Here is a 26,989-nt window from a genome sequence, read left to right on the forward strand (position 1 = left end):
GACTCAGGCCCTCCCTTTTTAGAAAAGGGGCTCTCATGGGGCCTGTGGTAGGCAGAGTAATGACTCAGGTGGCAAACAGTTACAATTAAGGTTGCAGACAGGATTAAGGTTGCTAACCCGCTGAACTCAAATAGGAAGTTATCCTGGCTTATCTGGATGCTGCTGCTGCTGCTGCTAAGTCGCTTCAGCCACGTCCGACTCTGCGACCCCATAGACGGCAGCCCACCAGGCTCTGTGGTCTCTGGGATTCTCCAGGCAAGAACACTGGAGTGGGTAGCCATTTCTTTCTCCAGTGCATGAAAGTGAAAGGTGAAACTGAAGTTGCTCAGTCATGTCCGACTCTTCGCGACCCCATGGACTGCAGCCCATCAGGCTCCTCCATCCATGGGATTTTCCAGGCAAGAGTACTGGAGTGGGTTGCCATTGCCTTCTCCTTATCTGGATGGGCCCAGGATAATCTCAAGTGAGGAGAACAGTTAGGGGGAGATGTGGGTAAGGAAGAAAGGCATAGAAGGGGGCAACTGCTAGACCTAAGATGGAGGAAAGGACCATAAGCCAAGGGATGTGGGTGGTCTCTAGGAAATGGAAAAGGCAAAGAGGCAGATCTTATCCAGAACCTGCAGAAGGGAACATAGCCCTGACAGTGCCTTTTCGTTCAGTGGGACCCATTCTGGACTTCTAACCCTTCAAACCATATGACGATAAATCTGCGTTAAGTCTGTTTGTGGTAACTCATCACAACAGTCATAGGGCACCAACTCAGGGCCCAACTGGCTCATGCACAGCATAAATGGGAAAAACAGGATCTGCTCCGTGAGATCACAGACCTCCAGGCCCTGGAGACCCCAAAGGAGAAGAGAAAGAAGGGGCAGCCTCTGAACTAGCTTCCTGGTCTCACAGGGAGGCCTTGGCTTTCAAGTTCCTTGAAGTAGAAGCTGCCTTCGGCTTTGCTTGACTGAGTGCACCTCTTAATACGTGTTCAGGGGGCTGAGCAGTGTGGGTGTGTATGTATATGTGTATATGAATGAATGGGGTTGATAAACCTGTGGGAAAATCAGGAAATATGCCATATATGTCTTCCTAAGGACTCATCTCTGTAGGTATATGTGTGGCAGATAAACTGTCACGCCAGCAATGACAGCGACGATGCACCAGACCATCTCTCGCGGTGCTTCCTGTCTGCCACTGACCTGCCAAGTCCCCACGGCAGCCTGTGAGCTGCGTTCTATTGTGACCCCATTTTACAGATGGGGAAGCAGAGTTCAGAGAGGGGCCAACGTCACAAGGAAAGTGGTAGAGCTGAGATTCACACCCAGGCTGTCTGGCTTCGAAGCCTCAGCTCTTAACTCTCGGCATGAATGCCTCGTACATTGCTGGAGGGAGTAAATGGGTTTGGCCACAGTTTGGAAGCAGGTTATTTGGCTGTGTCTTAAGATTTAAAATGTGCCTGTCTTATGGTTCTGCAGTGTTCCGGGTATGTGCGTGCTAAGTCGTTTCAGCCATGTCCAACTCTTTGAGACCTCCTAGACCATAGCTTACCAGGCTCTTCTGTCCATGGGATTCTCCAGATAAAAATACTGGAGTGGATTGCCATTTCCGCCTCCAGGGGATCTTCCTGACCCATATTTCTCTGTCTCCTGCACTGGCAGGCAGGCTTGTTACTAGCGCCACCTGGGAAGCCCACTGCCATGCCAGTCTTCTGGGTGTCTAACTTAAAGAGACACTCGCAGTGTATACACAGATACACTGTTCATGCTGGAGAAAGAGAAGACTTATAGTATGCCACCTCTCCAAATAGGGTGCAGATGTTATGGGAATAAGAGCTAAAAGCTGACTTAAGAAAGAGCGCGCTGGGACTTCCCCGGCGGTCCAGTAGTTAAGAGGGCTTCCCTTGTAGCTCAGTGGGTAAACAACATGCCTGCAATGCAGGAGACCCAGGTTCGATTCCTGGGTTGGGAAGATTCCCTGGTGAAGGAAATGGCAACCCACTCCAGTATTCTTGCCTGGAGGATCCCATGGACAGAGGAGCTGGCGGGCTACAGTCTATGGGGTTGCAAGAGTGGGACATGACTGAGCAACTAAGCACACACCAGTAGTTAAGACTCTGTGCTTCCACAACAGGGGAGGCGAGCTCGATCCCTGGTTGGGGAACTCGGCATCACCAAAAATAAAAAAAAAATTAACAACAACAACAAAAAACAAAAAAGGAAAAGCAAGCTGCAGGTCAAAATGTATAGAATGATACACAACTGGGGTTAAATCTATAAAACATGTATGAGATATGACCTGTATGTACGTGTATACCGTTACACATGTATGTATGCATATGCAGATATGCACACACACGTGTACAAATGCGTACACTGTCTGTACACATATGTGCGTACATGTGCACACACACATATACACATACTTATACACGCCTGTGTATACAATCATCAAGAAGCATTCACCCCAAACTGACAGAAGAGCAACCTATGTCTGGAAAGGGGACCAGGCAAGAAGTTGGTGGAAAAAACTACACTTTAACTTTATTATTACTGTTTCAAGAAGAACATATCCATATATTCCTTGCGTAAGTAAAACATAATTAAAAATAAATGTTGACTTTGTGGACCACTTGAAGATTTGAGCGTCTGCCCTCTTTCCCTTGCTGCCCTCTGGACACACCAGGCTCATCTTCCACCCCATCCCTGCTCCTCCTCTCCTCCCAGCAACATGTTCTTCCTAACATCACTCAAGGGGCCGAAGCAAAGCGGGGGAAGGCGGGTGGGTGCTCCCTCCCTCAGTCTCCATGGAGCATCCCAGTCACACCCACGAGCTGACTATACTCATTTCCAGGAATTAGAACGTCACATGGCCTTGGGGCCAGCTGGAACTGGTTAGGAGTTCCAGCTCGGCAACCTGTCACGAGATTCTGGGTGAGTGACCGAGTCACTTGGAGTCTTAGTGTCTTCAGCTGTGAAGCAGGAATAACAACTGCTGCATTGAGTAATCAAGGGGTTTTGGTTGGCTAGATGCTCATCTCCTGACTAAAGGGAACACGCTCCAGAGACTGCTGGAAATGTTTTTTCCCCTATTTGTTGGACCTTAGCTAGTCACTGCAGAGAAGGCAATGGCAACCCACTCCAATACTCTTGCCTGGAAAATCCCATGGATGGAGGAGCCTGGTAGGCTGCAGTCCATGGGGTTGCGAAGCGTCGGACACGACTGAGCAACTTCACTTTCATGCACTGGAGAAGGAAATGGCAACCCACTCCAGTGTTCTTGCCTGGAGAATCCCAGGGACAGGGGAGCCTGGTGGGCTGCCGTCTATGGGGTCGCACAGAGTTGGACACGACTGAAGTGACTTAGCAGCAGCAGCAGCAGCTAGTCACTGGGATATCAGAGACTGGCCCACTAACACAGCTAGCCAACGTCACATTTTAGCCACAACAAAGTCAGTGGGTTTATGTCTCTTTTTCCTGGAGAGGGTCCATTTATGCCCTGCTCCTTGATCTCTGTCTTCAATGGTGCCAATGCCCTATTCTGGCTAAAGAAGACAAAAGGAAGGAAATTCATATTTTTGAGCACTTGCTGTGTGCCAAACACAGGCTTGGGCACTCTCTATGTATTGCCTCATTTAATCCTTGGAGCACCCTTCCTGATGAAGCGACCTGCCTGGCTGTAAAGTGCAGAGTTCAGGTAGGAACCCAGGCTAAGTGTCTCAGCATCTCATCACACTCTGTCCCGCCCAGTATCCAGACAAATGTTTCATGGTGCTTCTCTTAACTGCATTTCACAGATGATGTGTTTTATTTATTTTTTTTAATTGGAGGTTTGTGGCAACCCTGCATCAAGCAAGTCTATCAGCGTCATTTTTCTTACAGCGTTTGCTCACTTTCTGTCTCTGTCACATTTTGGTAATTCTCCCAATATTTCAAACTTTTGAATCTTAGCCACTGGACCACCCTGTGATTGGTGATCTTTGATGTTAGCACTTCAAAAACACTGTGAGTCGCTGGAGGCTCAGATGATGGTCAGCAAGGGAGTATTAGCAAGGGAGTATTTTCTAAATTCAGGTACACACGTTGTTTTTTTGACACAGAGCTATTGCACACTTAACAGAGTACAGTACTGTATGCGGTGCTGCTGTGCTGAGTCGCTCAGTCATGTCCGACTCTTTGCGACCTCATGGACTGTCCATGGGGATTCTCTAGGCAAGAATACTGGAGTGAGTTGCCATGCCCTCCTCCAGGGGATCTTTCCAACCTAGGGGTCGAACCCAGGTCTCCCGCATTGCAGGCAGATTCTTTACCATCTTAGCCCCCAGTAAGCCCAAGAATACTGGAGTGGGCAGCCTTTCCCTTCTCCAGGGGAACTTCCCAACCCAGGAATCCAACCAGGGTCTCCTGCATTGCAGGTGGATTCATTACCAGTTGAGCTACCACGGAAGCCCACGGTATTGTGGGCTTTTATTTACACTCAGAAACCAAAAAAATTCAGGTGATTTGCTTTATGGCAGTGGTCTGTAACTGAACCTGCAACATCTCTGAGGCCTGATGGTATGTGAACAGCGGCTCCTGTGACAGCAAGAGGGCTGAAGCAGGGTGTCCATCCCGCCAGAGCCCACAGGGGACAGAACCTTCATGAGGACTCCCATCACAGCCAAAGGCAAGTCAACAGAGCTAATTTCCGCTGCAATGGCGGGCTCTGTCTCCAGGTGCTTTGAAACCAGAAGGAATGTCCATCAGATGGGAACCTCAGGACAGTCGATAACATGTGACCCAAAGGATGCTGGTGAGCTGTGACCAAGTGGGATACTCAAGCACTGGGATCAAACAGGGTCAGATCTGTAGAGTCATCAACCGGGTCTGTGGAGACTGACGGGCCTGGACTGGCTGTTGCCGTTTCTGCCCTCCCCAGCGTTCCCTATCCCAGGGGCTTGCTGACAGCGCGGGGCGGCAGGGAGGGAGTCCTGGCCCCTACCTGACTCGTTCTTCTCGATGATGTCCACCACTTGCCCCACGCTGAGGCTGATCTCCGAGCTCTCCTGCTTCTGGTAGTCCGCCACCACCACATACTGCTCCAAGACCATGGGGTCCACTGAGGTCAGGTCGCCCCCTGGGGGTACAAATTGTCATCACGCAAGCCGTGCGTGAAGGGACAGGAGCCGGGAATAGCGGGCAGGTGGGTCATGAGGACATTCCAATTAGAGACAGAAGGTGTGGCAGGACTGGCCTCAGTGGTCACCTCATCCATTTATCCTTTCACTCGCTTTCTCACTCAACCGCTGCAATTTACCAAGTGTCTGTCCTTGTGCAGGCACCGAGGGATCACAGTTGATTAAGATATGGTACTTGCCCCAAAGAGGATGACAGCCTAGTGGGAAAGTTCCTTCATTCACATCTATTTATCCGTCTATCGATCTGCCATTATTTATCCATCACACCCGCTCAACGAAGCATCCACTCATCATCCATCCAGCCAAACATCCATCTGTTGCCATCCATCCATCCAAGAGGAAATCGACCCTGAACATTCACTGAAAGGGCTGATAGTGAAGCTGATACTTGTCCACTTGATGCAGAGAGCCAACTCATTGGAAAAGACTCTAATGCTAGGAAAGATTGAAGGCAAAAGGAGAAGGAGGTAGCAGAGGATGAGATGGTTACACAGCATCACCAACTCAATGGACATGAATTTGAGCAAACTCCAGGAGACAGCGAAGGACAGGGAAGCCTGGCGTGCTGCAGTTCATGGGGCCACAAAGAGTTGGACATGACTTAGCGACTGGAAAACAACAAGTTTTTGATTGATGCATTGCTGGAAGCAACCAAGATGGCGGACAAAGACTGAGCAGGAAAAGGAGGCTGCATTAAGTGGAGCGGTCAGCGGACCCCTCTGGGAGGTGACATAATGCAAAGACCTCCGAGACAAGAAGGCAGAAAGAAATGGGGACAGAGCAACGCAGGCAGACTGTCGGACAGGACAGGCCGGGAGCCTTCTAGGAACTGGAATGGGGTGGCTGAAGTCCAGGAGCAAGGAGAGGGCAGTCCTGTCTGAGATCACTTTGGCAGGCACGGGCCAGAGCAGGGAGGGTCTGCTGGACCAAGGCAAGGAGTCTGGATTTTTTTAAACCCTAAAGGAGAAAGCCATTGAAGGGCTTTAAGAAGGGAATGACAAGATTTACATCTTTCCAAAGACAATTCTGGCTGCCACATGGAGACTGGATTGGAGCCTAGCAAGCAAAAAAGCAGCAGACCAGATGGAGGCTGTAGATTTGCAGACAAGACAGGATGGTGGCTTTGAACGAGGGCAGGGGCAGTGGGGGAGAGGCGACCTGGAGGAGTCTGTTCCCACAGGATGCAGTGCTGTGCAGCCCTGCTTAAGTACTAAGACATATCCGATAAATCAATGAAAAGCTATCACAGGATATGGGCAATGTAAAGGGACATCAGACACTCCAACAGAGGGGGCAGCACTTTCAGAGCAGCAAGCTGAATGTGGTGGGAGGGCAGGCTGGCTCTTGTCGCCACCAGGCCTGGTTTTCTGAAAGTCCTGATTCGAAGTATTTCCCCTTATATTGTTTCCATAAACTGCTAAAATAGCCGTTTATATTCTGTGTCCAAATACACCCATATGGAGCTGAGTTTGTACATCTCTTCCCAACTCTGCTGGGTGGTGCCTTACTGAAACTGGCCGTAGTGGGAGTATTTACACCATGGAAATTGGCAAACGCTACAAAGTGGGGCTTTCCATCAGAGGGCTGGTTGTGAAGCATTTACCAGCAGGCCACTGCACCCCAGCCTCTGGCATCCAGAAGCAACACAAGAGCCCTTTGTTAGAACCACGCTTTCTGCGTTTCTGAGGCGGAAAATCAGAGCAGGGCATGTAGCCGGGTGAAGGGTCACACTGCATTTTGGCTCTGTGACCACGCTCTGGCCATTCACCCTCCCAGGCTGAGGGTCACAAAGCAAAATGGCAGGGCCCCAGGGTAACCTTGCTACACATACCCTGGGTGGAGAAAGCATGAGAACAGAAAAAGAGAGGAAAAACAGAGATGGCAGATATGGAATGAATTCAGAAGATTGGGAGGGAAGTGGCCCCATGTGAATGCCTACCACAGGCTACACTGTTCATAAATCACCTTGACACAACCGCCCTGGAAGGTGGGTATTACCACTCTCCTTTCATGGACAAGGAGACAGAGGCTCAGCTATCAGGTGACTTGCCTCAGATCCCGCAGCTAGCTGGTGACAAGGCCAAATCTGAAGCAGGTCCACGTGGTGGCAGCAGGTGAGGCAAGAAAAGACAGTAGGAAGGAAGGGTGTCTGAGGTCTTGCTCTCCTTCCCTGTGGGTTCCCCCCGACTGCCCCCAAGTCTTATTTCTTTGCAGCTTCAGGGTGGTCTTCACTGCTGCCAGCCCTTTCCTCCTCTGTTGCCTCTCACCTAGGTCAGTCTGCAGAGCTGACTTCCTCCCAGCCTCAAGCAAGACAGACGGCCCAAACCAGCCCGGCCACTTGAGCGCTAACACCTTTCAGTGGCCGCAGAGCAGGCTGGTGCCTGGCACCCCCTGCTTCCCTTCCGCACAGTGACCTCCTGACCGGCTCCTTAACTCCCCGGCACTGTGCTCCTAGGAGGTACTCTCCTGTGAAGGAGTAAGGCAGACGCTGGCTTGCTGGAGGCTCTTGGCTCAGGTCATCATGAGCAGGAGACACATTCCCTAGTGAATGCAACAGATAGAAACCATGGGTCTACCGCGTTTACCCCAGAATCCAGCCTGCCCCGGTGTTTGCAGCCCCAGGAATGCGGCTACTCGTCTGTTTTAACCCCTTTGGGGCTGGGCTCATGTAACTACGCTTCCCTGGGTCTCCCCTGGAGACAGAGAACTAGAGGGACACAAGAGAAGCGCCCACGTGAGTCAGGCTGCACGCGGAGACTGCTGCTCGGGTTAGTGCTCAGAGACAGCCCAGGTCTTCTGGGCAGGCTAGACGGGGCAGGAGGTGTCTGCGCACAAGTGTGTATGTGTGTGTGTGGGGGTGGTTCTCTGCTGCCTCTAGATGCGGCCATCAGGACTCACCCTCCCAGAGCCACAGGCCTGATGTGGGAGGACCTTCTTGCCAGCACTCTATCACCTCGCTTCACCCACATCCTCATGAAGCCACATCCTCTGCACTGGGGTCTGAGAAAGGCTTCTTGGGGCTGGGGTGCAGAGGCGGGGCACCCTGTGATTGCTCTCCATCCTGCCCCTCCGTGTCCTCCACACTGCAGGCAGAGGGCTCCCTCAGCAGCGCCACCCTCTGCTCAGCACCTGCTGTGGCTCCCTTGCGCCCTCAGGTCCTCCATGACCAGCACTGGTCTCTCTGCTGACACTTTTTGGCCACCTCATTCCTGGCTCACCTGTAAAACTGGAAAGCATGCAGGCGCCTTTGCATAGCTGTTTTCTCTGCCTGGGATGTCTCCACTTCTCCTCCGCATTCAAACAGGAACCACCTATTCTCAGCCTCCTAACTGGCCTCCTGCTGCCAGCCTTGACCCCTCCCTACAGTCTATTCTGGACACAGCAGCTAAAAGAATCACACTTAAAAAAAAGTGGATCACAGTTCGAAATTCAAGGCCCGGCAATGGGCTTGACTTCACTCAGGAAAAGTCCCACTGGCCTACAAGCCCTCCCTGGTCTGTGCTGATAGTTACTTCTCCACTCTCTCCAAGGTGGCACAGATGGCTACTTCTCCCCCATTCTTTCTTCTGCAGTAAACAGACTTGCCTGAGTTTTAGCTTGGCACAGGGCTACTTGGAATGAGACTCCTTCACACTGGGAGTGGTCACATGACTAACTGTCAGCCCGGTAGGATGTAAGTAGAAGTGTTTTATGTAACTGCTTGGTAAGGATCATTACAGGAGGGGCTTACTCTATTTCACCCTTTACTTGTTACTGCTGGCTAAAATGTGCACGTGATGGCTGGTACTGCAGCAGCCACCTTGGGCCATGAGATGACCTCAGAAAATGCTGGCCATGTGTGGCAGAGCAGCAAGACAGGAGTCTGGGTCACTCCTATTGTCAAATACACTATTACTCCTGGACTATCTATGGAACGTGAACCGAGAAACACAATTAAAATTTTAAAGACACAATTATTTTTAGTTACTATGCTCAGGCCTCCTTGCTACTGTTTGATAACACAAAGCAATGTCCACCTCAGGGCACTGTGCATTTACTGTTCCCTTGCTAGGGACAAGTTTCCTCTAGATATCTGCAGGGCTTCCTCCCTCCCTTCCTTCAGGCTCCTGCTCAAGTGGCATCTCATCAGTGATGCCCCCTGACCACCCTGCACTTACTTCACTCCATTTTACTTCGTGCCATCATGCTTTTTTAAAACCGTCATGGGTTCTATATATTTCCTTGTCTCCTTGTCTGTTTTTCTGCTCTAGAACATAAGCTCCCGTCAGGGCGGCGACTCAGTTTCTTGTTAACTGCTATACTCACACTCCCTAAAGGCTCACAGGCCCACGGCCCATTTTTGTGCAAAGGGAGCAAAGAATGTACTTTTATAGTTTTAAACCCTTGTAAAGAATAAGAGGGAGAATAAGAAGAAGAGGAAACAAAAACATTAAGAGTCTGTATGCAGCTTGCAACGCCTAAAATATTTACTATCTGGCCATTTAGAGAAAAAATGTCTACCAACCCTTGACCCCAGAACATGAATGGCATCCGCAAAGGCTTAATAAATATTTTAACAGAAGAATGAATGTTTTAAAACAGCTTTAAATGACTTCTGACCTCAGGGAGACACTCAAATGCCTTCTCACACAGCATTTACACTGTTTTATTTTGCTTACACATCTGTCTTTTCTACCAGACTGTGAGGTTACTGCCCACGTGATGCTGGCCTTTGCATTCCTGGGGGCCTGGAACACTGCCAGGCACACAGTAGGTGCTTAATAGACAATGGACGAATGACCATGTTGGTCTTACTCACGCAGCATGGAGGCTCAGTGAACATTGTGGTGTGAATGAACAAAGGATGAAAGGAGACATCTAGAAACCCTTCCTGCTCTACACAGCTCGGGTCTCTTCCTGAGAACACACCGTGCGGAGTCCATCGGCAGGCACCTGTCCACCTCACAAGCAGCCAAAGACTACTCCTTCTTGTCTGTAGGTAGGGACGGAGGCTCTGGTCAAGCCAGGGTCCGGTAAGTCAGGTTACTCTGTCCAGAACGTTCAGCAGTTGCCACCTGCTTTTAACAACTGATGGTGCCCAGTGGTACCACATACAATTGTCAGGACTCTGGTCAATGGACTGATCTACTCACTTCTGCGCCAACTCCCCTCACCAAGCTGCCAACCAGTCTGGGATAACCATGAGCAGTGACGGGACGAGGGAGTGATGGGACTCATGGTGAACAGGCCATGAAGTCAGGAAATAAGGAGGGCAGGGGGCAGGGCGGGGGACTCGGCGCTGGCCTGAGCAGGCCAGGTGCTGGCTCAGGGCTCAGCACTCCTTCCGAGACTTGCTCAGGGGCCAGGTCTGAGCCTTAACTTACATCTCCTTCCTATTCTGCTCTAACAGTAGCTTTAGACTGTAGTTTCCCGCCACTAAGCGGCTCAGAATTGGAGCTGCTTTTTCAGCATCAGTTCTTCCAGGCAGGTTACTTCATTTTACCCAGAGGACTCAACTTATCAAAAACATCATTCGTTTGATCTACAAGGAGTCTCAAACTAGGCCACAGGCCATTTAAGTGTTAGGTGGAGACACCTACTAGAGGGCTATGATCTTGCAACCAGGCTTTATAATGCATAGTAATCACAGTACTTAGAAGCTGATACAGACAGAACTAAGTTCTAGGATAAGGAATGTCACTCTTGTGGTCCAGCAGGGAACAAGAGAGAAGGGAACAGTCAGGAGAAAGGAGGAGCTTTGACAGTGGAAGGGCAATTTTATCACTAAGGAAGTATCATACTATAAAATATCCTCAAGAGGTAATAGTTTTCACCTACCACAAAAGCTTTCTGTTTGGCTTTTTTTTTTTTTTTTCTTCTTGATGGTAGCTTTAGAATGTTTAACTGATGAGTAATGGTAAAGACTTTACTTCTAGAAATTCACTATACTGTCTGTCTTGCTGAAAGAGCCCCCAGACAAGAGGCTACTTTGGTAAGTAAAGGGTAGAAAAATCAGAAAGAGATGGTCCTTAAATAATTACATGCTCTGTTAAATTTTGGTAGGAGGATTTTTTTTCCTGCAGGATGAGCAGAATTTGAGACCACATTAGCCAAAGCCTGCAGGAACCAGCCAGCTAGCCAGCCACAACAGGCATATTCTGGAGAGATAAGCCTTCTTCAACTCACAATTCTGGCATAGAAACTGCAGGGCTTGGGCTGTCAACATTAAATCCTTTTTGAATTTAATCAGGGAGGCTTGTTCTAACTTAAAGGAAGTGTTCAAAGGTCAGATAAAAAAATAAGGCTAATCCCACCAAGGGTTCTTAGTCTGAATGAAGAAAGACGCTATTTTCCACCCAGTTGAACTATAGATAAATCCGTCCCCCATCATTGCAGGTGAATGATGTAACAGTGGTCACCACAAATTACAGAGCTCCTTCCTTCTTCTCCAGACCGGTCCCCTCATTAAGCCTGCTCTGACTGAATACCTTTGTTTTCACCAACCAGAGCTGTCTGTTTCCCCCTCCCTCCCACCCGTCCACTCCAAGAAAGTTTCTGCGCACGCAAAGCCAGAAACTCTATGACCAGCCTAAGACTGTCTGCTTCTCTTCTCCTCTCTGCTCTTTTCTAAGAAACCTATCATTATCCTCAGGGTTCAAGGGCTATTTGTAGCTTTAGCAGGATGTCATGGCTCCGGCCAGTACCTATTAAGCTAGAAAGTAGGGCTATAAACAGACTGGGAAAAGGCTGGAGTTCATGCATGACCCCATATCTTAAGGCAAAGAGATGCAGTTCTTTTCTACTCTTCCCTGCAAGAATAGCCTTGGGGCCTATAAAGCTGACCACAGGCCTGGTACCCAGGGGGAAGTAAAGGGATAAAAGATGTTGAATTTGGCATTATTACTGATGCTGGATGAGAACACCTTTGTGTGCTGAATGAATAATAGTAGCATAAAAAGAGCACATATATCCTTAGAGCATGCCACACACTGTTCCAAGTGCTTCAGATATTATTATATTAATAAATCCTATAATAATCCTACAAGGTAGAATACTATCCTTATCCCCATTTTACAGATGAGGATACTGAGGCCCATGATAAAGAAGGCATCCTTTTTCACTTCGGGGATCTCTGCTTGGCCTCCTCTCCCCTCTTCCTTATCAACCCCCTCAAACCTCTTGGAGTTCCAGATAAAGAAAAGAATTTAGAACTCTGCGAAGCTCTGAAGGCCATGTTGCCTCCAGATGTGGCACAGGCTCGGGCCTTTGCAGACATGCAGGACGTTTTGGGCTGCAGGAGGACAAAGCTGGGCGACTGTGAATCCAAGCTTATCAACCCCAGGTCTGTGAGAACTCAATCTTTCCTCTGCACACACTCAAAATCTCACCTTCTTTTTTTCCACAGTTGCTCTTGATGAAAGAGTCATGCTGTCCAGGGAATGAAAGTGCGTTAGGAAGGCAGAGAACTGACTATGTGGAAGTGAGTACGGGAGCTGCCTGCGAGAGCAGTCATCACTGTCCAGATCAGCGGCTGATCGAAGGGAGCGCACAGACAGGCCTGGCACGGAGGCTGGCGAATGGATCAGGCCCAAATCTACTGCACACTCGCATTTCTGAGCTTGCACGCTGTTCCCTCAGCCCCAACTGCTCCTCATTATCCATCCATCCATCCATCCATCCATCCATCCATCCCATTGCTGTATCCCCCATGTGGTGCCCAGGGCCTGGGACATAGCTCAGTAGGGGTATACTAAACATCAAATCAATAGGAGAAATGGAAAATATTCTTACCAGATTTCTTTTTCCCAACATGTTCCCTGTATAGGAAAGAATGGGGGTGGGGAAGAGCAATGAGTCAGTATCTTTTGTGTATTGCTATGAGTTATTCCATTAAGAAAAGGAGATTTTTTTCCTCCCACGACATCTCCGAATGTAAGATCCAAGACAGCCCCAGGGACCCAGACCTCCTTAAAAGAAGGAATTCCTTCTAAGGAATTTCTCCTTTTGCTCTGGTCCCATGGGGACAGCATCTCCACTCTGTTTGTAGAGGAGGGGGCTCCAGGGAGTCGATGGGCAGGGGTGGGTATGCAATCTGAAAACAGGAGGTAGGCCCCCACGCTACACGGGCCCTGAGGCCACCTCATCAGGCGAGGGAGAGGCCTCTCCTACCCTGAGCAGTGCCCTGAGCTGAACAATTGGAGCAGGAAACTCTCGGTGGTGAGTGGAATACATTGCACACCTCCCTCATGGAGGGAGGATACTATTATGGGCTGGAACCCATACAGAATGAGTAATCACTTTTTACACTTGTTAACCACGTCAGAGTTTATACACACAATTGCATTATGAACACAATGTTACAAATGAGGGTTTACAACATACTTTTAAGTAAACTATCCCATTAGTAAAGAGCTGTCCAGTGTTACAGAAAGTAAGATGAGATGGGTGGGTTGAGACAGATATTGCGGCAACAGCAATATTAGCTAATACTTAGTACTAAATTCCTGATAAATGCTGTTAACTTGTGCCAGGATCCTGCTAGGTATTTTGAGTTGACTCACTTAATACTCATAATAACCCTCAGAAATAAGTACTCTCTTATCGCCCATTTTACCGTTGAGGACAGTGAGACAAAGAGAAGCTAACTAGCTTGCACAAGGTCACACAGCTTGCAAGCAGCATAGCCAGGATCTGAATCCAAGTCTATCTGAATTTTTAAGGACTGAGATGCAATTCACTTGTCATAAATTTCATTATTTTAAAGTATAGAATTCATTGTTTTTTTCTTAGTATATTCACAAAGTTGTGCAACCACTGCCACCATCAAATTCCAGGAAATTTTCATCCAAAAAGAAACCCCGAACCCCTTAGCAGCTCCTCTCCATTGCCATTCCTTCCAGCCCTTGACAACTATTAACATGCTCGCTGTTTCTAAGGCTTTGTCTATTCTGGACTTGCACTATGGATGTAATCATACAATAGGTGGCCTGTGACTGGTTTCTTTCACGTAACATGATATTTTCAAGGGTCATCCATGTGGCAGTTCACATCAGTGTTTCATTCCATTTTATGGCTGAATAAGATATTATTCAATGGGATACCATTGTGTGGATAAATCACACTCTATCTATTCATGGACATTTGGGTGGTTTCCACTTTTTGGCTATTATGAATAATGCTTTATGAACTGTGTACACAAATTTTCATGTACATATTTTTATTTCTTTTGGTTATATACATAGAGATGGAATTGCTGATGAAACAGTAACTCTAGGTTTAATTTCTGAGGAATTGTCAGGCCATCTCCCACAGCGGTTACACCATTCACATTCTCAGCAGCAACATAAGGAGGTTTCAATTGCTCCAAGTCCTCAACACCACTTGTTACTGTCTTGTCTTTCTGAGTCCAGCCACACTAGTGGGCATGAAGTGGTATCTCCCTGTGGTTGGGACTTGCATTTTCTGATGGCTAAGGACACTGAGCATTTTTTCATATGTTCACTGGCCATTTCTGTATCTTTTCTGAAGAAATGTCTATTCAAGTGTCTGATTTTAAAGTCTGGGTTTTTAATAATGTTTTGGTGTAATCTAAAAATTGGGGAGCAGAGAGCTAAGCTCTGGAGCCCGGGGCTTCCCTTCTGCATGTCTGGAAGCAGCAGCAGGGCTGGGCCGGTCAGGAGTGGTGTCCTCTGGCCAGGCATTGTTCAGGGAGGCCCAGTGTCACACCCTGCGTGGGGGAAGGTGAGGTGACAGGGGAATGTCCCCGCTCACAGTCCCTGCTGTCAGCTGCAGACAGGGTCCTGGTCGGAGCACTGTACCTGGACTGACCCCCAGGACCCTCCCATCACTCCACTCCACAGGTGGAGACACGGAGGCCCACAGAGGTGACGCGCTTCTCTCAGGACTGGAACCCGGCAGGCCTGGCTGGAGCTCACTCTCCAACCAAACCCCGGACAGTCCTGCGGGAGTAGCTGTCCTTAAACGGCCAGGTTCAGGACACACCAGCAAAGGCCTCTTAAGTCTGGTTCTAAGCAGAGTGCCCTGTGCCCACACGGCCGTCCAGGCTGTGACCTGGGCCGTGGTCCGGGACACCTGAAATCCCAGCTCCCACCCTGCCGTGTCCCTGCCGCTACTGCCGCACTGGCCCAGCTGGAGTGGGGAGTGAGGGGTGGCAGGGGGCTCTCGGGGTCAAGCAGCAGCTGGTGTGGGCTCAAACAAGCATGCTGTTTCCTCTGTGTGACTTGCTTAGGGTGATCCCAAGTTTTCCCAGGTATGGCAGCAAAACCGTCCCTCTAAAAGCACCATTTGGAACCCATGATGTCTTTGCTTAGAAATGCTGGGCAAATCTCCCAATCTCCGCTGCAAGCCCTTACTCAGGGCTGAGCATCAGAGACTTGGTCAAGGGACTAGCGCCACTGAGCGGCTGCCCCCGCAATGCATTACTCCCTAAACAACAGCAGCTAGGTGACGCTGTCTGCTGTGGCCCCAGAGCTACCCTTGGGCTCTCAGCAACTGACTTCCTCCCTTCCTTCTTTCCTCCCTTCTTTCCTCTTCAAAGTCTGGCTTAAGGACAGGAAGGCGTCACTAGGAAAGTATGTGTCGTATGCCTGACACCATTATCACCCTTTATGAGAAGGATATTGCTTCACCAAGATGTGAGCAAGGTTAGCTACGCCCACTTTACTGATGAGGAAAGAGAAACTCAGAGACGTCAAGTCACTTATCCAAGGTCACAAAGCAGGGAATGGATAGATAGGAAACTTCCCTTTCCTTCCAGGAAACCTCTGGGAACCAGACAGATACACTCCGCAGGGTGCTGTTCCTTTGTGCTTTTGAGGGGCACAGTCTAGGCTGTTTTATATTTTTAGCGGATGTTCTCATGTGCGGGTGTGTTTGTGTGCGTACATGGACACATGTATTCACACGCTCACATAGCCTTTCCCACAAGTATAGATATCTCCTGAGGGCAGGTGCTATTTTTCTCTTGTATTATTCCTGAGGGAAGAAAGGGAAATGATCATTAAACACTATAGGTTGTGGTCTTTTTTATTTTTTAATAAATGGAGCAGTAAGATTTCTTCTAGCACTCAAAAGGTTATAACTGTAGAAAAAAACTTTAGATTCTCAGCACATACTGTCAGTTGAAACGAATTCTAATCGATTTAATGAGTAAATAGTACAAGAAACCCCAAACCATAAATCAACTAGAAAAAAATTAAGGGAACTATCTTGTGTCTGAATGGTAACTGCCCTTCTTAGACCGAAAGAAAGTGAAAGAAGCCACAACTAAAAGAACTGGGCACCAGATTTGACTTCACAAAAATGTAAAATTTATGCACATCATAAAATCCAGAAACAAAATGCACGATAAAAGGGACAAATATTTACAACAAATACAGCAAAGCTAATTCCTTACTGTATAAACAACAAAATATTCCTTACTATATACAACAGTAAAATCAACAGAAAAACCGAGCAAAGATATTTTCCCCTTCCAACCACGAGTCAAGAGTTTAATGTTACTCTTGAACTTTAATGCCAACCAGCTTGCCTCTTTTCTAGCTCAAAAAATGCCCACCAGCCTGTAAGGCTCCCAAGGCAAGAACTGGGATTGTTTTCCAGGCTTTCAGTGTGGGTGGCATTTGTGGGAAACATTTAGAAAATTAACACACTTGAATGGGTTGACCCTGTCTCTGCTGGGTTTTGCCCAGAGATGTGGGGGATGGGAGAGCCATCTGGAAGGCCTGCAAGGAAAGACTCTGGTCCTCCCATAGGAGAACAAGCATCTTTGCACAGTACCCACTCCTTCCAGGGACGTACTACAACCAAACAGACCAACTAGCTTCTTTCTTAGCATCTCATAAAAGACCACAGAACCCAAGCATCTTGGCCCTGGCAGCCCAGGAGATGTGAAAACTGTGTATCTACTATGTGCCAGGCACTATGCTAAGCCCTTCACACACACAGCCAAACCTCACAGTGACCGTGGGTCCCACATCCACGGATTCAACCAACCTTGGATTGAAAATATTTGGAAAAAATTTCCAGAAAGTTCCCAAAAGCAAAACTTATATTTGCTGTGTGCCTGGCAACTATTTACAGAGCATTTATATTGCATCAGGTATTATAAGTAATCTGGAGATGATTTAACGTGTATGAGAGGATGTGTGTAGGTTTCATGCAAACACTGCACCATTTTATATGAGGGACTTGAGCATCCATGGATTTTGGTTTCTGTGGGGGGGCCCTGGAACCAATTTCTTTGTCAATAATGACAGTACGATTATTCCCACCTAAGAAGTGAGGAAACGGATTCACCTGAAAAGTGTAAGAACAAAACTCTAACTCCAGGAAACTGGAGAAAATCTATGTTTGGAATTTTCTAACGTAATACTCAGGGAGCACCATCATGATTTCAGCCCCCAAACTCCAGAAAACCAGTGCTGATCATGTCCTAACCTCCCCATTGTTATTTCTGTTCAGTCTCCCAGTGACCCCATAGTGTGGGTGGGGAAGGTGACGTTTCACAGATGAAGTCAGTGGGGCGGGAGGGGAGGGGAGGGGAGGGGGTCGCTCTGCCCAGGGGAAACAGCTGGCCGCCTGGCCAGCAGACCAGAAGCACGCTGTGGGCACAGACTGCATCTGCCATGCCATCTCCATGTCCCCCGTGCCCAGCCCTTGGGCCTGGCAGTGGGCAGGCCCTCGATACCTAGTTCCTGAATGGATGAGCAACGCTGGCACTCCTAACTGGGAACAGCACTGGGTTTGGACCTCCCAGTCCTGTGTTCCTTCTGCCAGCCCGAGCCAGCCAGTAAGTGGGAAAGGTCATGCTACGGCACCGGCCTCCCTGACACCCCGGGCCCTCTAGAGGGCTGGCTCCCACCCCGCGAGCCGCAGCGTCCTTCCTTTCTGCACAGAAGTGGCCAGACTCTTCTCCAGCACAGCAGGCTGCCCCAGGCCTGGCCCTCGCCCATCTCTGCAGATAAGCTGGGGTGAGGCCTGCTCAGAGGCTGAGGACACACGCACCACCCTCGCCAGGCAGGAGGCCGAGGACATGCGAGTGTTAACACTCACAAGGGGCGCCTGGGTGGCGGTTCTTAACTTCAGGCCCCTGAATGGGATCTGATAGAACTGAGGACCTCCAGAAACTGGGGTGGGTTTTTTTTTTTTTTTTGAGAGAAGGAAGAAAGCTTTTATTGGGTTCTCTAAATGCTCTGTGATCCTCCTCGAAGTTAAGATCTGGGATGCTGAGATGAGGCAGAAGAAAATCTGGATGTCACAGAATCCAGTGGCCCAGGGAAGCCACACCCAGGTCAGATCTGCCCCTCAGGGGCTGGTGTTTTGCCTTTCCTCCCGTGGGTACTGAGTCCGGTCTGTGGAGTGCTGGCCAAGCGCTTCTCTCTGCAACTTGTCATTGGACTCTTGAGTAAAGCTACAAGGGAGGTACTATCAGATCCACCCCATGAGACAGGAGATGGGCGCAGGCGTGAGGAGCAGCCTGCCCAGAACCACTCGGCTTAACAGTGGCCCAGCAATCCTCCTGGTGAGGGTCTACCGAGGGGCATCCTGGACAACCCTGGGATATAAACAGCTATAGCTGGGCACCCAGAGAGGAGAAAATACCATGGGCCACCACTTTCTGAGCTCTTGGCAGGTTCCTGGAATTTCTACTTGCGGTAGCCACTCCATCGCCACTATAACTATAAAGTAGGTTGCTATTCCCATTTCATACGGATGGAAATCAAGGCCCAAGGCTACACAGCCCATGTGCGGTAGAGGCGAGATTTGAACCTGGAGGTACCTGATTGCAAACCCAGACTCTTTCTCTTAAGTCTGGCTGTCCCTTTTGTGGAAGGTATACACAGAGCTTACGTTCAGACTCAGGTAGACCTCACCTCTCCCAAACGGTGTGACCTTGGGCAAGTCTCTTTTATTACCGGGAACCTCAGCTTCCTCATCTGTAAAATGGAATGACAATTCCTACCTGGCAGTTCTGTGAGACAGTGAAGTAGGAACTGAACATGCCATGCTCCACATCCTTGGATTCACCTCCCCTAGAAATGAGACTCGAAGCCAGGGGCCACAAGCCTGAGCTGACAGTTTAACTCGACTGCCTGGGAGCACTGCAGACAAAGATCCCGTGAGAATATCTCACCATGTCTTGTTCTGTTCATAAAAGCTGGGGAATGTTGACCAGGCACAAATGATGAAGACACCAGGAACGGAAATATCAGCCAGGATGGGCTGCAGGCCCAAGAGCAGATTTATACTTATTCTGCATCTTTTCAAAAAAATCCACGGGTTGGCAAGGCATTCCCTTGTGATGTTCTGGTTCAAAAGATTTACTGGGGTCCCTTATGAAATATCAGCCCCCACACTTCTGTAGGCTGTCTCTGAGAAGCTATATTCACTTATGCTGGGCTTGTCACAGGAAATGATATTTATCACAGAAAGTTAAGTTTATCACCTGTGGATAGTTAAACCATTAGTCCTGAGTGAGCAGCTCACTTTGGATGACCTCCAAACTTGATTCTGCATGTCGCTCTATGAGTGTGTATAAATGGCTTGATTCTACTTGCTAGAACTCTTTGCTGCTTTCACCTTACAGGGCTATTGAAAAACTAAGCTTTCTGTCTCCACCAGATTCACTTCCAGAAGGCAACATGGGTCTTTTGAGCCCCACCTAATACTGAACCCACGAAAGCCTGAATCACTGCTGCTGCTGCTCTGGGCAGTGAGTTACACTCAGAGCTAAGAGGAACATTTGCACTCCTCCCAGAACTGTGCCTGACTGGCACTTCTCAGCTCTTCCTGACAGGGTCCCAGTGGATCCCCAGGCCTGCCAGCTCTTGCTCCTATGACCCAGGACAGCCCAGCACCTGTGGTCTGTGTCCTCCACTCTCTCTCCTGTGACTTCTCCATTAGACAGAGCCCTTCTTTCTGCAAACAGGCAGGAGGCCCCTTCCCCGAAAAGGGCTTTAAAAAATAAGCACCATGCGTAAGTCAGCATTTCCTGCGGGTGCCACCCACTGCTGGCCTAAGAAGGCCGTCAGGCAGGGGGTGCTGGGTTCTGCGTGATGCGCACTGCACGGAGTGCGGGGGCGCCGCCCGGCCCCTGGGCGCACAGGCTGTCTGCTGCAGGAGAATGCAATCACACCCTGGTCCTGCCACTCACTAGCGACGGGGACTCCACGGGGTCTCCCTCACTCACACCCCTGGTGGTCGTGCGCACATCCGCCTTCGAGAACAGGGCACACGGCCCCACCTCCAGGGCTCACCATCTCCAGGTCACGTGCCACGGGGAGCGCAGGGCGTTAGGGAATTCAGAGGTGCATGCGGCGGGCTTCCTTCACCTATAAAACTCACCTACGCCGCCTGTGGTCACTGAGGAGGCCGTAGGAGGTAAGGCCTGGCAGGGGCTCCAATGAGAGAATCTAGTTCCGTTTTTACTTAGCGTTCCTGTAATTGCTCCTGGGCTGGCTGGTCGGGCAGGAAGGAGGGCTTTGAGAACGCGCTCGAGGGAGATCCACAAACCAACTTACTCTTTGGGGGGATTCAGGTCCTCCGGTCTTGTTTCAAAGAACTGTAGCACCTCATCACACTGGGAGATATACGGCGGCAGCTGGATCAGGGCCTGGGGAAGAGACACGCAGGCGAGCTCAGTGGAAGGGAAGAGCGGTCAGGATGCAGAAAGTCAAGACTCCATCGCGATCACCCACCCCCCAGAGTTTCAGATTCAGTAGGTCTGGAGTGGGGCCTCGGAATGTGCAGTTCTAGCAAGTTTCCTCGTGATGCTCCATGGCTGGCGGAGGGAACACACCCACACAGAATATATACACACAGATATTACAGGCATACTTTGACAAAGAATATGTACATATTTAGACAAAACAATAAATTGTGCACAAGTCCCTACCATATAGCACAGGGAACTATATTCAACATCTTGCAATAAACCATAATGGAACAGGATATGAAAAAGAATATATATATATATATGCATACAGCTAAACCACTTTGCTGTACACCAGACACTGGCACAACATTGTAAATCAACTACACTTCAATAAAAATGCTTTTAAAAATTGCGAATTTCGTGCCCTGTCATTATTCCTCTACATCACCATCTCTACGGGACACTCAGTGTCTGCTGGATAGAAATCTTGGGCTTTACTCAACTAGCTGCCTACTGACTGGTGACAATTAGGTTGTCTCCAATGTGACCTGCCCACATGTCCTAACTCACGGAGGGATTCAAGTGAAGCAACTACTTTATGATTTAGGTAGAGGTCAGAGAGGTTGAAATACCCGGGACGTCCCACTGCTCATGTCCACGTTCATCTGCCCCTGTGGCTCATCATTTTAAGGAGCCTCAACTGTCCCAACCAGCTAGATAAGGAGGCAGTGGTGGGGGGGGGGGGGGCGGGGAAAGGACACAAAGTGGACCCAGGCATTTCTTATGCTGATGTATCTACCAACAGCTATTCAATGATTCAACAGACATTTACTTTATGCCCAGCACTGACTGATTTCTGGGTCAAACAGGACAGAATTACAGGGTACATCCCATCATGAAAGGATCTGAAACAAACTCCATGGCTCCAAAATGAATCAACAACTTAATTTAGCAAATATTCACTTAAGCCCGCTCTGGCACAGGTTCTGAGGATGCAAATCTGAGTGCAGTAGAGCTGTCTCATGTACACACTTTATTATAAATTCCCCGCAGGGAGAGGGCCAGTGCAGATACCAGAATTTAAACAGCACGGGTGTGCTATGGAGTGAGGCAGGACCCTGCTCTCCTCACAGAGGCCTCATTCCCTGGTGTTTCTCATATGCCTTCTTACCATGCTGAGTGTGGAGTCTGGAGTGAAAAAGATTTGTCTTGTAATTTCCGTGAAACAAGGCTCTAAAAGCCATCCCTACGCACAGTGATTTTCTAACCCTGCCACTGGACGATGATGGACTATGGAGAGATGGCTAGGGGGTCTCCAATGTGGCGCCTTATACAGCATTTTCAGGGGATATTTTGCCCCTACATGATTTATCTTTCTGGTTTTAAAGAAGTTTTAGTTGTGGTAAAATATACATGACGTCATTACCATCTTGATCATTTTCACGCGTGCCGCTCAGTGGCACTGAGAACAGTCACGCTGTGGTGGGACCATCACCACCAGCCATCCACAGGCCTCTTCTCATCCTGGGAGTCTGCACCCCTGCGCCCATCAAATAACAGCTCTCCAGTCCCTCCTGACCGGGCACCGCTGTTTCACCTGCGTGTATGCATCTGACTGCTGCAGGCACCTCATTCATATGAGGGCAATCACACAGTACGTGTCTTCTTACGACTGGCTGGTTCACTTAGCATCACGAGCTCAAGGTTCATCCACATTCTCTGCAGTGTGCGTCAGAATCTCCTTCCTTTTCAAGGCTAGATGGTATTCCATTGTATGTATATGACACATTTTGTTGATTCACCCCTTGAGATTCAAGTGGGTTGCTGATCCTACAGGACCTTTGAATCAGGCTCTGACTTTAAGTCACCTCCCCTCTCCTGATGTATGACCTGACCCAGCCTAAAGTGGAGAAGTGGGTGGACATGTTTTAGCAGTGTGCCTTCCCTGGTCACTGTCAACTTTCTACAATGGATAAGGATACAAGGATAAAGGATGCTGACTGGAAGGGCCTGGTATCTGTGACTCACTGATATTTTTTATTAGCCTTGCGTAAGTATCTTCTGCCCTGCAGCAACTGTCCGGGGCCAGCCTTATCCAGGCCAGAGGCAGAGAGCTCAAGAGGGAGCAAATGGATCTGGTTTGGAACAGTATTTATTCTCATGCTATCCTGGGGCTCCCTGTGGGTCGCTCTTTCCTCTGAAATCCTGCAGTTCTTGCAACTGGAACCACATAATGAAGGAGCTGATCCTATTATGCTGGACTGTGGTGTGTCCTGGCTGCCTCGTGGGCAGAAATCTTGTGGCTCCCCCCAGACTGCAAACACAACATTCCCTTTCTGTGGGCTCAGCACTTGACGACTCCTTAAATACATCTGTCTGCATCATGCCGTATCATCCTGAGAGGGCTGGCCCACTCTAGAGATGGGGAAATGGAGGTTCTGGGGAGGTTAACTAGGCCACGTGGGGGCCAAAGGAGCTGACTCCAGCTCCTCTACCTCAAATCCACAGAGGGCTTCCTCCTGTACCTTCCCTAGGTGCTTCGGCCGTGCCGAGAGGGCCTTGATGTCTGGTCCAAAGTGTCTGCAGCATAAATGAGGATGAGGCCTGGAGGTGGCCACAGTCTCTGCCTGGAGGGGGCCTGTCTGCTAAAATGGGCAGAGACCCCAAAGGACCAGTGAAGAAGGGACAATGAGGCCCACAGAAGACAAGACCACATTCTTGTCTGTTTCTGAGCAATTCCTAAGGAGGCAAAAGCCCAGCCAAACCCACGAAGCATAAAATAAACCCAAGTCACTCATAAAGGGCGGCTCCAAACATGACCCGGGGCACAGCAACAGTTCTGCTTCTGAAATACCCCAGAATCATCTCGTGTTTGGTCAGTAATGACAGAGAACCACAGTTCCAGGAAAACTCTGGTTCTGTTCCCGGTGGAATGGATAGATGTGGCTACTGGACATAGGGCACAGGAGAGGTGAGGCGAGCAAGTCCTGCTTGTCTGTGTAATGTCAGACAGGTCCTGGGTCTACGCTGGCCACATTCTAGCACCTCTGAGCTTCAGTCTGCCTGTCTGCAACATGGAAATAAGTAACTCCCTACCTGGAGGGTTACTTGTGCTACAGAACAAGTGAGCAAGTGTTTATCATACACGAGCTGCTTGATGTACATGTGGTTAACCCTGTGGCCCCCTGGACTGTACCAAGAACAACAGTGTGCTGCTTGCTTCCAGGGGTGACTTTAGAGTCAGCAAGGTGATTCAGTTCAGTAACAATGCCTCAGCTAGAGAGAGAGGGTTTGTCTTCAACAAAATTTTAAGCGCACAGCACAGTACTGTTGGCTGCCGTACAGCAGATTTCTAGAGCTGATTCATCTTGCTTAACTGAAACCTTATGCTGCTGCTGCCGCTAAGTCGCTTCAGTCGTGTCCGACTCTGTGCGACCCCACAGACGGCAGCCCACCAGGCTCCGCCGTCCCTGGGATTCTCCAGGCAAGAACACTGGAGTGGGCTGCCATTTCCTTCTCCGATGCATGAAAGTGAAAAGGGAAAGTGAAGTCGCTCAGTCATGCCCGACCCTTAGCGACCCCATGGACTGCAGCCCACCAGGCTCCTCTGTCCATGGGATTTTCCAGGCAAGAATACTGGAGTGGGGTGCCATTGCCTTCTCTATTGATTCCTAACTCCTCACTTTTCCCTCCCCACCAGCCCCTGGAAACTAGTGTTTCTTGTCTTCTCTTTTTAGGTCTCGCCCTGCAGCATTCAGGATCTTAGCTCCCCAACCAGGGTTTACAGAAACTGTGCTCCCTGCATTGGAAGTGCTGGAGTCTTAGCCACTGGAGGGCCAGGGAAGTCCCAACCATTTCACTCTTTGATTCTACAAATCTGACTGTTTTAGATGTCTCAAGTAAGTGGAACCATACAGTATTTGATCTTTCTGTGACTGGCTTATTCCGCTTAGGATAACGGGCTTCAGGTTTACCCCTGTTGCTGTGAATTGCTGGATTTCTTCTTTGCATGCTGAATAGTATCCCATTGTAAGTACAGGCCACGTTTAGGTTGCTTCCGCATCTTGGCTATGGTCAACAGTGCTGCAACGAACATGGGTGTGCTGATACCGCTTTCAGATCCCGATTCCAATTCCTTTGACAAATACCCAGAAATAGGATTGCCTGACTACACGATAGCTCTATTTTTAATTTTTTGAGGACCCTCCATACTGTTTTCCATAGCGGCTGCACTTTGCACTCCAGCACGGTGTGCGAGGCTTCCAACTTCCCTGTATCCTCATCAGCATGCTGTCTTGTTGCCGTTGTTTTTGATACCAGCCATTCTGACAGATGTGAGGTTATATTATATTGTGGTTTTGATTTGCATTTCCCTGATGATTAGTGTCACTGAGCAACTTTTCATATACCTATCAGTCACTTGTGTAACTTCTCTGGAGAAATTCAAGCCATTAGCCTGTTTAAAAATTGGGCTATTAGTTCTTTTTGTTTATTGAGATGTATGAGTTCTTTACATTTTGGGGGGATTAACCCGTTATCAGATATGTGATTTGCAAATATGTGATTTTCCATCTGGTAGCCGACATGACTGAGCGACTTCACTTTCACTTTTCACCTTCACGTGTTGGAGAAGGAAATGGCAACCCACTCCAGTGTCCTTGCCTGGAGAATCCCAGGGACGGGGGAGCCTGGTGGGCTGCCGTCTCAGGGGACGCACAGAGTCGGACACGGCTGAAGCGACTTAGCAGCAGCGCAGCCTGCCTTTTCACTCTATAGATCGCATACTTTGTAGTGCAGAACTATTTTAGTTTGATGTATTCCCACTTCTTTATTTTGTTTCTGTTGCCTGCACTTTTGGTGTCATATCCACGAGATCATTGCCACGAGTCCTGAAATAAAGCCGTGCATGTGGTTAACTGATCCTCAACAAAGGCGTCAAAAATACATACAGGGACAGGACAATCTCTTAAACAAATGGTACTGGGGAAACTGATACCCATATGCAAAAAAATGAAACTGCACCCTTATCTTATACCATGCACAAAAACCAACTCAAAATGGACTAAAGACTCAAACATAAGACTGAAACTATAAAATTCCTAGAAGAAAGTACTTCCCAATTTGCTTCCCACGAACATGACCAGGCTTTGCAGACCTTCCTCCAACAGTAGGTAACAGCAGCTGGCTAGATTTAAAAATATTTCTTGTTGCTGTTGCATCACTGATTTAATTTTTACTTTGGGGGTAAGTGAAATCAGTTTTATACTATGATTGTGATATAAAATTTCCTCTAAAATATATATCTTCTTTAAAAAGTTAAAAAAGTGAATAAAGAAAAATATTACTGGTAATACAGGTGGTTGAATAGGGTAAGAACCTTCAGGTGAGGTCTCAAGGGACTAGAGACTGATAGACACTGTTGCTACACTGCCTACGTTGTTGCTGTTAGTTGCTCAGTGTGGTCAACTCTTTGTGACCCCCTGGACTGTAGCCTGCCAGGCTCCTCTGTCCATAGAATTCTCCAGGCAAGAATACAGGAGTGGGTAGCCATTCCCTTCTCCAGAGGATCTTCCCAACCCAGCAATGGAACCTGGGTCTCCTGCATTAGAGGCAGATTCTTTACCATCTGAGCCACCAGGGAAGTCTCCACACTGCCTACAGCACAGTAGAGGCAGTGGGGGAGGGATAGATTGGGAGTTTGGGATTAGCAGATACAGACTATTATATACAAGATGGTTAAATAACAAGGTCCTAGTGGATAGCATGGGGAACTATATTCAATATCCTGCAATAAACCATAATGGAAGCGAAGTGAAGTGAAGTCGCTCAGTCGTGTCCCACTGGTCGTGTCCGACTCTTCACAACCCCGTGGACTGTAGCCTATCAGGCCCCTCTGTCCATGGGATTTTCCAGGCAAGAGTACTGGAGTGGGTTGCCATTTCCTTCTCCAGAGGATCTGCCCCACCCAGGGATAGAACCTGGGTCTCCTGCCTCGTAGGCAGACGCTTTACCGTCTGAACCACCAGGGAAGCCCATCAACCATAATGGGAAACTATGAAAATAACACACATGTGCATAACTGAGTCATTTTGCTGCACAGCAGATATTAACACAACACTGTAAGTCAATTATCCTTGAATAAGATAAAAAATCAAGCACTATGGGATGAG

General features: G+C 48.8%; 1 protein-coding gene across 1 annotated transcript in view; it reads right to left on the reverse strand.

The window, feature by feature from the left end:
- The window catches only part of SH3PXD2B (SH3 and PX domains 2B), a 122,458-nt gene that overhangs the window by 30,633 nt on the left and 64,836 nt on the right, over window positions 1-26,989 (reverse strand). The window contains exons 5-7 of the mRNA XM_069556057.1: window positions 20,686-20,777; window positions 12,935-12,960; window positions 4,969-5,103 (exon numbers count right to left, since the gene is read on the reverse strand). Of these exons, the coding sequence (XP_069412158.1) occupies window positions 4,969-5,103; window positions 12,935-12,960; window positions 20,686-20,777 (253 nt within the window). The remainder of the gene's footprint in view (window positions 1-4,968; window positions 5,104-12,934; window positions 12,961-20,685; window positions 20,778-26,989) is intronic.

This window comes from Ovis canadensis, chromosome 16 (genome assembly GCF_042477335.2).
Source record: "Ovis canadensis isolate MfBH-ARS-UI-01 breed Bighorn chromosome 16, ARS-UI_OviCan_v2, whole genome shotgun sequence".
In the NCBI taxonomy this organism is placed as follows: Eukaryota; Metazoa; Chordata; class Mammalia; order Artiodactyla; family Bovidae; genus Ovis; species Ovis canadensis.